At 37.4% G+C, this 12,520-nt stretch overlaps 1 protein-coding gene across 6 annotated transcripts; it reads left to right on the forward strand.

Moving 5' to 3' along the window:
* Window positions 1–2,806: 2,806 nt before the first annotated feature.
* Window positions 2,807–10,767, forward strand: LOC6033274 (dTTP/UTP pyrophosphatase). 6 transcript variants are annotated; one of them, XM_038257969.1, is made up of 5 exons: window positions 2,807–2,879; window positions 3,082–3,178; window positions 9,963–10,219; window positions 10,283–10,429; window positions 10,513–10,767. In XM_038257969.1, exons 2-5 carry the CDS (start codon window positions 3,089–3,091, stop codon window positions 10,652–10,654), a joined length of 636 nt encoding a protein of 211 aa, XP_038113897.1. In that variant the 5' UTR covers window positions 2,807–2,879; window positions 3,082–3,088; the 3' UTR covers window positions 10,655–10,767. The 6 variants fall into 6 exon arrangements, with proteins under 6 accessions (XP_038113897.1, XP_038113893.1, XP_038113896.1 ...); XM_038257965.1 differs by having other exon boundaries at window positions 2,834–2,885; XM_038257968.1 differs by having other exon boundaries at window positions 2,865–2,879; window positions 3,066–3,178.
* Window positions 10,768–12,520: the final 1,753 nt, after the last annotated feature.

Raw genomic sequence — 12,520 nt, forward strand, 5'->3', positions numbered from 1 at the left:
ACTCGACCAGAACTTTACAACTCTAGTAAATGGGTAATTCTCTACCAACTCACACGAAATCGGGAAAAGTTGCCCCGACCCCTCTTCAATTTGCGTGAAACTTTGTCCTAAGGGGTAACTTTTGTCCCTGATCACGAATCCGAGGTCTGTTTTTCGATATCTCGTGACGGAGGGGCGGTATGACCCCTTCCATTTTTGAACATGCGAAAAAAGAGGTGTTTTTCAATAATTTGCAGCCTGAAACGGTGATGAGATAGAAATTTGGTGTCAAAAGAACTTTTATGTAAAATTAGACGCCCGATTTGATGGCGTACTCAGAATTCCGAAAAAACGTATTTTTCATCGAAAAAAACACTAAAAAAGTTTTAAAAATCCTCCCATTTTCCGTTACTCGCCTGTAAAAAATTTTGGAACATGTCATTTTATGGGAAATTTAATGTACTTTTCGAATCTACATTGCCCCAGAAGGGTCATTTTTTCATTTAGAACAAAATTTTTCATTTTAAAATTTCGTGTTTTTTCTAACATTGCAGGGTTATTTTTTAGAGTGTAACAATGTTCTACAATGTTGTAGAGCAGACAATTACAAAAATTTTGATATATAGACATAAGGGGTTTGCTTATAAACATCACGAGTTATCGCGATTTTACGAAATTTTTTTTTTTGAAAAAGTTACTTTTTGCGTTTCTCTTTGTTTCGCCGTCCGTGTCTGTCGCGGGTGACCATGAACCGCCATGATCAACGACGACCAACTTTTTCAAAACTTTCTTTCGTAAAATCGTGATAACTCGCAATGTTTATAAGCAAACCCCTTATGTCTATATACCAAATTTTTTGTAATTGTCTGCTCTACAACATTGTTGAACATTGTTACACTCTAAAAAATAACCCTGCAAAGTTAGAAAAAACACGAAATTTTAAAATGAAAAATTTTGTTCTAAATGAAAAAATGACCCTTCTGGGGCAATGTAGATTCGAAAAGTACATTAAATTTCCCATAAAATGACATGTTCCAAAATTTTTTACAGGCGAGTAACGGAAAATGGGAGGATTTTTAAAACTTTTTTAGTGTTTTTTTCGATGAAAAATACGTTTTTTCGGAATTCTGAGTACGCCATCAAATCGGGCGTCTAATTTTACATAAAAGTCCCATTGACACGAAATTTTTATCTCATCACCGTTTCAGGCTGCAAATTATTGAAAAACACCTCTTTTTTCGCATGTTCAAAAATGGAAGGGGTCGTACCGCCCCTCCGTCACGAGATATCGAAAAACGGACATCGGATTCGTGATCAGAGACAAAAGTTACCCCTTAGGACAAAGTTTCACGCAAATCGAAGAGGGGTCGGGGCAACTGCTGTGTGAGTTGGCGGAGAATTACCCAAATGTATTTGTGTGAAACAATACACACACACACTCATACAAACACAACATTTTGATGTCGATGTCGTCGTGGTCGTCGTCTCTAGAGTCAGCAATAAAAGCAACAACAAATAAAAAAAACACTGGAAAAAAATCTTTCCTCAAAAATCGTCATCGCCAACATCAGATAAATAAAACGCAAATTGCTCTACTTTTAGAGGAACAAAAAAGTGGATAAATTTCTCTTTCAACGATCTCAAAGTGGCCCTTAAAACATCAACATCCGATGTAGGACAATTTTTCTAAACAACATCAACAATGAAACATCAACTGCTGCTGCTTTCACCAACACCACCAATCAAGAAAACTCTAATGTAATGGAACGAACAGAAGCGAACTACACACTTACACACGCAAGCAATAAACACAAAACAAATAAAATACAATTACCAGTTTGATTTGTTACATGCCAAGTAAAAAACGCCAAACTTTCATTCGAGCTCCTGCAAAATCAACCCCATTTCCGTTTTCGTCACTTCAGGCAAAATCTTCTGTGGGGCGTGCCGAACTCTTTGACAAATAAACATTTTAAAGCTTAACTCTTATTGACGATTAATACACCTACAAAACAAAAAAAAAAACACATCAAAGCTGTGAACTGTTTTAGATCGAGAACGTGTAAAATCACGTAAAATTACACGGCGTCGCCGCCGCCGCCGCCGCTACATCACAGTAGGCGAGCGCAAGTATTTTAGGACCTTATTTCGTGTAAACACACAATTCAATGAAGTAAAAATAAAGTTGTAAACAAAAAAACGAGTCAATCATTTGTCATCAATTCTCACACTTTGGTTGCGCTATTGTTTCTTGACCTGCGACCAGAAAAAATGCTGCATAAATCATTCACACACACATGGACAAAAAAACACGCATTCACACATTGTCACACAGGACAGCAACAAACTGAATTAAAAACGAGTTAAATATACTAATTAAACAACACTAAAGGAAGTAATGGAGGGAAAAAAACATAAAGAAATAAACTGAAGGAGAGAAATCAATTCAGATCACATCAGAAAAGAGAGAGAAGGAAGGTGAAACAATATTATACTGAAATAGATATTGTAATTTTATGAAAAAAAGTAATAAAGACATCGTGTCTTATTTGTGTCTCATTTCTAACGAAAAGTGGTTTCATTTCTTATTTGAATATTCCCTGAACGTATTTTACTGTAATTCTCATGTAAATTTTGCATCATTTTTTAAAGCAAACCATCGTAACGCAAATCGAAACGCCTTTCTCGCCAAAAGTACGTCCGTCTCCATCAAAACGCTCTCCTCACAAAAAAAGCTAACGCCTGCACTTCCATGCAACATTGCACGCAAGCATGCCAGTTCGGATACCAACCAAATTGTCAGCAAAAAAGTAGCGCTACTGCTGACAAACCGCGGCTGATTGTCACACTGAAACAGCTGATTTTGGGGATTTGTTTTGTATACAAGCAAGCACGTGCTGGTTTGTGTAAATTTCGAGCGGTTTTAATTTGTGATAAATTTCAAGCAAAACAATGCCAAAGGGCCGTTGTGGGTTTGTAAACAAAGAGTGTGTCCTGCTCACGCTAGAGGATGTTTACATCTGGCATGAAAGGGATACACTCTTTGTTTACAAACCCACAACGGCCCTTTGGCATTGTTTTGCTAGATTTAGTCAATTTCAGCGAAGCGATGCTGAAGCCGATTCTGCACCAGCTGGCCACGAAACGGGTCGTGCTGGCGAGTGGTTCTCCCCGGCGGCAGGAGCTGATCCAGAATATTGTGAGTTGTTTTTAATTTGTATTGAGTTGTTAAGATTCAAGATTGAAATTCAACGTAGTTATGCCGCAAAATAACCGGAATGGCGTAGGATAACGTAGTTCATGCTACACTAAAACCCCGGTTTACGCTCAGGCGTTACGCTTTGTATTTCGTCGATTTCTCCGGAACGACGCAATATTTTTGCAATCTTTTTTAAGCGATCTTGTGCAGATCTACAAATTGCTTTCAAAAGAATGTAAAAACATTACACTGTTTTCGAGAAATCAACCAAACAAAAAGCGTAACGCCTGCGCGTAAACGGGGGTTCTAGTGTAGTTTAGTTCATCGAGAGGTATGTACAGAGAAACCTCTTATTACGCGGTGGCGTTACGCTTTTAATTTCGTAGATTTCTCTTAAACCAAACAATATTTTTGCAAGCTTTAAAAGGTGTAGATATGAACAAAACCTACAAATTGCTCTTTTAAGATTTCAAAAATGTTGCGTCATTCCAGAGAAATCGACAAATTAGAAAAACGCAACGCACCGCGTTAAAAGAGGTTTAACTGTGCTAGAAGTTAAATAATTGGTTTGGTAAACGCAGGATTTCCTTCAAAGTGAAACGGGGAAAAAAATCTAGTGCGGCCCTAGAATTATCGTGTGTTTCTTCATAAGAACACTTTGACAGCTCTAGGTGCGGCACTCAGTGCGGAACTAGCCCTCAATCGAACGTACCATAAGGTTGCTGCTATAATTTTTATTGAAAATATCAATGTTATTATTTAGTAAAAACATACAAGTAAATTTCAAGTAAAATTAATAACAAAATTTAAATTTACAGTTAAACCTGGCATAGTGTGCAGGAGTTACGCTTTGTATTTCTTCGATTAATCTAAAACAACATAATATTTTTGCAATCTCTTTGAAGCTCATTGTAGATTGGAACAACACGAACAAATTGTTTTTAAAAAATTGCAAAAATATTATGTTGTTTTAGAGTAATCGAAGACATACAAACCGTAACGCCTGCGCACTATGCAGGGTTTAACTGTACCTTAAATTTTGTTAAAAAAAAGGTTGACTTTAGAGTTTTTTTTTTTTTTTTTCTTAACTTATTTTTATTAGGTCCTTTTAGGTGCTGTGACCAGGTTGGGACCGAGGATCAGAAAAACAATATATAATAACAAAAAAAAAACTCCTTAAATTCCATACTTGGAGATCATGTAACTGACGAGGGTTACTTGGTCCAAGCGGGTCTTGCAGGTCTTGAACCTGCCGATGTACTCGGAGAAAATCCCCCACAGCTCAGCCGAACTGTAGAGTACCTCCCCGGCTTCCATCTCCGTGGCTCCACCGTCTCGGGGGCCACCTTGGCTGCTTCCTGCGGGACGAGGGCGATCCTTGGATTTTCCGTCTGGAACTGCGCCCGGCAGCGGAGGGAACTCCGCCGGCGTAAACGCCGGAACTGCTGGACTCTGCTTCTCCGCCTTCCTTGCCGGCGGTTTCGATTTCGACGCCTGCTGGCGCCTCCGGATGAAGTCCGCACGCTTAGGGCAGCTGCGGTCCGTGGCTTCGTGGGCTCCAGAGCAGTTGGCACACCGCTTCGGCTCGGCTTCTTGGACTTTGCACTCGTCCGTCTTGTGGGGACCCCACAGTTGTTGCACCTGCCGTTCAGGTGACAGTTCCTGGTTCCATGACCCAGCTGCAAGCAGTTCCTGCACTGGGTCACGTTCGGCCGCTTGTTCCGGTAGGCCTCCCACCGGATGATAGTGCTTGCCACAACCTTCATTGAAGAGAGCTTCTTCAGATTGGTGTATCCCTTGGGGAAGACCACAATGTACGGAATTTCGTCCACGGTGGACTTTTCCTTCCGCTTGATGGCATGCACCTCCAGCGCGTCCAGCTTGAGATCCCTCTTCAGCAGGTACTTGACCTCGTCCGGTTTCAGTTCATCAGGAAAACCACGAAGAACCACCCGATGATTTCGTTAGCTCCGCCGATCGTGGGTGTAGAATTCCACTTTCTTCTTCTTGAGTAGCTCTTGCAACTTGTCAAAATCTTTGACAGAGAAGCAGGTCACCTTGGTTCCAAATCGGGTTAGTTTGTAAATCGGTTTAAAACCTAATTTACAACTTTCCACTATCGCCACGAGCTTGTAAAAATCCGTGGTGTTCTTCACCACCAAAGGTGGTTGCTTTTGTTTACCTGCTGACTGGCCGGGTGGTGGAACCGCCGGGGCGTCCCCTCCTGCTGGGCTGGCATTGTTGTTGTTTTTGTTATCCGCTAGCGGGCTGAACTTGTTGTTGTTGAGCAGGGTCTTCTCAACTTTTTCTCCTTCGATGCCGATTCCAGTGACCTCGCTGGACTTCTTCCGCTTCCGATTCCCGCAGACGGGACGAAAATCTTCCTCCTCGGAGGATTCCTCCACCTCCATCTGTCAAAAACTTCCAAGCACGCGAGATGACAACACGAGCAAAACACGTCTTAACTTGTCGCTGGCTGGCGACTGAGTGTCTGACTTTAGAGTTGTCGGCCACTATTGCTAGTACCAACCACTTGTGTTTTCCTTTTAACTACAAGGACTTCGCCGCCCTGGGCTCCTAAGTGTTTGAGTACGGCACGGAGCGACAAATTTGTTAAACTTTTATTAAATTGAATATTTTTTTCGAATTGTGTTTCAAAAAAAAAAAAAAAACATTCAACTGATTATTTAGAAACAAATGTAACCATGTTTTTAAATTTAGTTTTTAGTTTCTAAATTTTAATTTTTAGTTTTTAGTATTTACTAAAAAAATGTATTAAAATAATCGTATCAATCAACAGTTAACAAATTTTATGAAAACTTCTCCTTGAAGAACTTCATACTTCTCTACCACGGTCAGTATGATGCCATACCATTCCATACGTTTTTCACTTAGCGGAAAGATCTCTAACCTATCAATGTCACCCCGATTTACAATAGTTTCACCATGCAATTGCAGAAATAAAGTAAGCATTATCGATTGATGATTTATCTTCTTAATTCTTTATTTCTGGCAGCTTAAACCTGTTCCGTCATTCGCTGCCCAAAAGTTGGTAACATGGATCAGAAATGTAAAGTTTGCAAATTTTGTTCAAACCACGATGACCTTCTTTTTATCATAAGGTTGCTCTAAGACTTGTTTGTTGTCATCACCAAACGACGTAAGCGGGAGATGTTCGCTCACCAGCGTTTTCTGTCCATCTTTCGTTGCTGATTTCACGATAGTTCTCACCAAGCACAAGCAAAAAAAGGCAGCAATAATTGGAAAAATCACCCAATATTTGTCAAAATTAAAATATCTTCCGTAAAACGAGCCACGGGTGCTAGTTGATGATGCATTCAGCTGATGTTGCAAATCGTTCAGCGATTTCAAAACTTGCTGAATCTCTGCAACGGTGTTCTCCCTGAATTCCTTGTTGTCATCCTCAAGCCTTGCGATTTGTTGCTCGTAATGTTCCACTGTTTTGTTCAGGTCTTTTCTACTTTCTTCACGATTTCGGCTGCTCTCCAACAGGTGTAAATCCGTGACGTTGTGCATCGATTTTAGCAGTGAGTTGAGCTGTAACTGATGCGAATTTTCCACTTTCTTCAGCTTTTCCGTCAATCGAGACTCTAATTCCTTATCCCTAGTTTGTAGTTTTTCTAACTTTTCGGCCGTTTCCAATAATGACGTGCTGATTTTGTATTCAATTTGCTCACAACTTTTGTTTAACAATACGTTTCCTTCTAGAAGTTGTTGGATGTTCGCTGACACAGTTTTGTTGAGCATATCCAACTGCATTTGTTTGCTGTCCATGAAATCATCTAGTTCTGATTGTAGGTGTCGCATGAGAGGCTCTGTTGCGAACATTTCCTTAAACAACACTTGGCTAGTTAGTTCATCTAAAGCAGGTCCATTATTGTTACATTTTGTTTCACTTTCATGGGCAATGATCACATTTTTACGAGCCTTCAGTTTTTCCAAAGTTGTTGTAAGCCACTCACAGTTCAGAGGATTTGAGTGAAAATCTACATAGACCAATGATGGAAACGTATTTGTTATTGAAAGAGCAATTTGTAGCTGGTTTTCGTTTAAATCAATTGTTCTTAGAGAAGAAGCATTCCATCGTTTGAAGTTAATATCGACGAGACGATTTTTGGAAGCATACAGTTCTTCTAATTTTGGTAGATACACAGGATTTTGTAACGTTGCTCTAATTTCAATTATTTTGTTAAAATGTAACGAAATGCGCTTGATTTTGTTTAATCCGTCGAGCTCGGCCATGTCAATGAATTCAATTTGGTTGTGATGCAGATAAAGTATTTGTAAGTTCTTCAAAACGTTTAAATGTTTGGGAAGCTTTACCAAATTACTGCGAACAATCGATAAGTTTTCCGTTTGGTATGTCCAAGAAGGTTTGATCAATACTGCACTGGTGCTACAATTAGAAATTCTAAAGTAGATAAAATGAGCCATCAAGTCAACGGTTTTGATTCGTCCATTCTCCGCATGGAACTTTTTTATGTTTGAGATCCGTGATTGTATTTTCGCAGTAAGCACATCTATCTTAGGACGAAGTAACCCAATTTCCTCATATTTTGTATAATTTAAATTTGGTGGAAAAATCGGGTCCATTTCCTGCTCCATGTGAATAACTAACAATTGTGTATTATTGTTTTGTTGGGTCCATGATTTCCACGCATTGCTCATAATTAGGTTTACGAAGAATCTGCAACAACAAGAAAACACACGTTGAAATCAATATAATATAATTAAAAAGTTTATTTAAAGATTTAGAAACACTTGCTTGAATTTAGAACAATTTCTTCACCTTCTAAAAATATTAAACTATTCAAAAATTTCACTTGTTCTCTTCTGCTTTAAATCAAAACTATTCTAAGTTTACTCACATCAACCAAGTGTAACACGGATTGCGATTCATCTTTGTTCTGCACTTACAAGCACGACAATTAGTTTAAGAATGATTCCAAAACCAGTCGGACGGCTTTTATGCTAGTTTCGCATTATCAAGTCTTCAATTTGTAAAATAAATATCAAAGTAGGGGAAGGTGGGGCAAGACGACCATATGGGGAAAGAGGAACAATCGCTTGTACGGCAGTAATTTTTATAATTTTGATTATTTCAAGTATGAGGAATTGTTGCTAGCAATGCAATTAGCTGATTTTACTACCACATAACCGCCAAAACGACGTAAACGCCACGGGGCATAAGTTTTTTTCAAAACCTTTGTTATCTTATAATATTTGGAAAGTACAAAATAAGGCTTAGGGTTCGTTTTAAGGCTCATTTTATCAAAATGCTTTTTTCCTAGATTGGTAGTGTTCCTACCAATGACTTGCACCTATTATAAAGTATGATTTAACTTTTGGTTAATTTTTGTTGACAGCTTTTAAAAAGTCTTGTTCAGGTGGGGCAAGTGTACCGTATGGATTTTTAGTATGGAAAAAAATACGAATTGCTGCAACAACATATTTTATTGTGAAATAAATACATAAAAGTACTTAAAAACTGATAAACAATTGTTAAAAAAAAATTCCATACAAAATATAGCGATATCATGAAAATTTACTATTTATCATCCAAGTCATTTTTTTTTTCGTAAAAACGATCAAATTTTAAGTAAAATATTATTTTTTTAATCTAATAATGAAAGAAACGTTTCAAATACATTCTAATCAGATGTATCTAAGCGATAACAGTTCAATTGTTAGCAAATTAACATGTTGTTTCATACATTGTTCCTCTTGCCCAACGGGTTGTTCGTCTTGCCCCACTAGTTGAGTAGAACGTACGGAAAATCAAAAATTTTAAAATATTTTTTTTACATTGAAAAACAGGATTTTTAAAAAACTTGTTCTATCAAAGTCTCAGTCTCAGTTTTTAATGGGTTATAACGAGTATTTCCTTAGCTTGTTACACTTGACCCACTTTCCTCTAGTACATGCACTAAAATTTCTCGAATGACATCATCTGCTGGGTTAAGGCGTGTTAAGAGTTCTTAGTAATTACCTACTGATAAACTTTTAAAGGAAGGGTAATTCGCTAAATGGTTATTTTTTTTTTGTGTAAAGCAAAAGATTTCTATCAAATTGATCCTTAAATTTGCAATCAGAAACAAGATTAATGTTTATCAAATTGATCAATAAGATGACGGCGTATATTTTTAAAACTGATTTGAAAATAATTTCAATGAGATAATTTCGAAATTTTCTAAAAAAATTAACATTTTTTATCATTTATTGATCAAGTCTAGTTAATTGAAAAATGTTATAGGACAATTCATTCTTCACCTTTGAAAATTCATACAAATTCTACTGTTCACAATTTTAAGCCACTCTCAACCCTTTCGTAAGGTTTCCAAGTATTTCTCTATGAATAAGCTCCAGAATTATTTAACAGCTTATCAAATTATTGGAAACGAAAACTTATTATCGTTGCTAAACTCAGCACGTTCTTTGTGGAGTGCTAGTGTCGGAGTCTCAAAATTATCTGAAGCCGGCTCCTGTTTGAATATAACGTGATTTGTAATTTTAAGTTTTGCTCATGAATTCAATGTTTGTAAAAGCTTAAATGGGTTAAATTGCATTTAAATTCCCAAAATGCATATTTTTTATCTCTCTCAAAAAAAAAATCAATAGATCCTCTAACGACCACATTTTTACTTTTTTTTTAACTTTTCGGAAACCATTGATTGATTGATAATACAGAACAAACCTCATTCCTCGCATTATCCAAACAAATTCCAATCGTAATTTTCCCATCCTTCCCACCCTTTGTTTCCAGGGTCTCACCAAGGTCGAGCTGTGTCCGTCCACCTTCGAGGAAAACCTGCCCAAGTCGGAGTACAGCTTCGGCGAGTACGTGGCCGAAACGGCATACCACAAGGTGTTGGAAGTTTACCGAAGGCTGAGCGGCGAGGCCGCCACCGGCAACGTTCCGGGCCCGGACGTGGTCATCGGAGCGGACACGATGGTCACCATGGACGGCAAAATGTACGGCAAACCCAAGACCCCCGAGGTGGCATTCCAGATGCTGAGCGAGTAAGTGTGACTAGTTTGGCCAGAAATCCCCTTGTTTGACTCGATTACTTTCTGCAAAACCAGACTGATGGGCCGGCAGCACATCGTGTACACCGGCGTGGTGCTCAAATATCACGACCGGGAGGTAAAGTTTACGGAAGCGTGCAAGGTGCGCTTCGGCAAGGCCAGCCCGGAGCAGATCCAGGCCTACGTCGACACCGGAGAGCCGCTGTGAGTTTTGGTTTTCACTCTGGGTGGATTTGCACATCATTTCTAATCTCTTTCACTCTTGTGGTTTTCGGTTTCGGTTCCAGCGATAAGGCCGGTGGCTACGGCATCCAGGGCATCGGAGGGACGTTCGTCGAAGCCATCGAGGGGGACTACTTTACCGTGGTCGGGCTGCCACTGTATCGGATATCGACCGAGCTGTGCAAAATGTTTGACTACCAGGGGTGAGCGGTAGGAAGGGTTGGGTGAAATTCCGATATGATGCATTTGTAACTGCAGTGGAATGTAGTTGAATTCCTGACTATCGCAATTAAATAAAGCGAGATAAACATTGAATACAATCTTGATTTTTAATTTATCCGAATTTATTAATATTTTAAATCATGAAAGAAATATTCTTTTTCGTATTTTAAAAAATCTGTTAGATCAATCAAATCAAAACTTTTTTTACTTACGAGTGAAAAGCAGATAAGGTGCAAACGTTAGTTAACCATAAGAGCAAATTTGAGTCACGTCCGATCCGAAAAAACTGTGTTTCAAATTTCAAATGATCACAATTTTCAAGCAAAAAAAAAAACTTTAGGTTGTACGTCTTTTTCCAGTTCCCATTTTTTTGTACAACGTTCGAATTCCAATTTTAAACGTGTTGTGTTTGATTTTTCAGTTATAAAGATTTGAAAAACTTGCCATTAACAATGTGTCCAATGCTACACACCAAATTCGTAGGTTTGTTTTTATTTACCTATTTACTAAAAATTTCACTACTAAAATTTTCAATAAGTTTTGCGTTGAACTTCAGTAACTATTGGTTTGAAGCAGTCAAACATTGCTGAAAATATAATTACAATTATTTACTGAAAAAATAAGAAGTGCAGAGTTTAGAAAATCAAACGTAAAAAGTTAACAAAACAAACAAACTTATTTCGACCTTACATAAATTTTCTTATAATTTGCTCCAATGTTTGTTTCGCACCTTACCTTCAAAAGTTCAACATTTCATAGATGAAAGATAGATTGAAAAATTAAACAAAACTTCAAACAACATTAAGAAGAAAGACTTTTTCATTTTTCGAAGCTATTTAAATTTTAAAGAATGTAAAAGTCTCTAAAATATTCCAACGATTTTAATATAAAAAATAAAAACTCAACAAATATTTCAGAAGTAGTATTTTTAAAAGAATAGGGGAAGGTGGCGCAAGACGACCATATGGAGCAAGAGGAACAATCGCTCGTACGGCAGTATTTTTTACAATTTTGATTATTTCCAGTATGAGGAATTGTTGCTAGCAATGCAATTGGGTACTAAAGCCCCATGCCAATTTTTATGTACAACGGTAAAAAACACGATTAAAAACCATTTCTGATCACTTTTTTTTCATTTTAATGCAAAATTTTTTTTTGACAAGACAACATTTTTTCGATGGATCAACTATGGTCCCCTTGGAACGACCTGTCAAGTAGGAGCTTTTCTGTCAAGAAGGACCGAGAGGTTAATTTTTCAAAATTGATTTAAAAATCCATTTTAAGTTCTATATGGTCGTACAAAGGGTCATTGTACTCAGAAAAATAAGCTTTATCGCTGTGAACAATAATATCAGCAATCTAAGCTTCATTTTAGTACCCAATCAGCTGATTCTACTACCACATAACCGCCAAAACGACATAAACGCCACTGGGCATAAGATTGAATGAAGTTTTTTTCAAAACCGATGATTTCTTATAATATTTGGAAAGTACAAAATAAGGCTTAGGGTTAGTTTTACGGCTTATTTTATCAAAATGCTATTTATCCTAGATTAGTAGTGTCCCTACCAATGACTTGCACCTATTATAAAGTTTAAAAAAAAATCATGTGGTGAGGCAAGTGTACCATATGGGTTTTTAGTATGGAAAAAAATACGAATTGCTGCATCAACATATTTTATTGTGAAATAAATACATAAAAGTACTTAAAAAACTAATAAACAATTATTAAAAAAAAAAAATGTGCAAACAAAATAAAGTGATATCATGAAAACTTACTATTTATCATCCAAGTAATATATTTTTTTCGTAAAAACGATCAAATTTTTAGTAAAATATTATTTTTTAATC

Source organism: Culex quinquefasciatus, chromosome 2 (assembly GCF_015732765.1).
Source record: "Culex quinquefasciatus strain JHB chromosome 2, VPISU_Cqui_1.0_pri_paternal, whole genome shotgun sequence".
NCBI classification, from domain to species: domain Eukaryota; kingdom Metazoa; phylum Arthropoda; class Insecta; order Diptera; family Culicidae; genus Culex; species Culex quinquefasciatus.

Bases quoted from the DNA above. Each gene is read 5' to 3' on its own strand.
- LOC6033274 (XM_038257969.1), top strand. From the start codon at position 3,089: ATGCTGAAGCCGATTCTGCACCAGCTGGCCACGAAACGGGTCGTGCTG. The intron at 3,179-9,962 runs GTGAGTTGTTTT...CTTTGTTTCCAG, and splicing joins AGGAGCTGATCCAGAATATT to GGTCTCACCAAGGTCGAGCT. The intron at 10,430-10,512 runs GTGAGTTTTGGT...TTTCGGTTCCAG, and splicing joins GTCGACACCGGAGAGCCGCT to CGATAAGGCCGGTGGCTACG.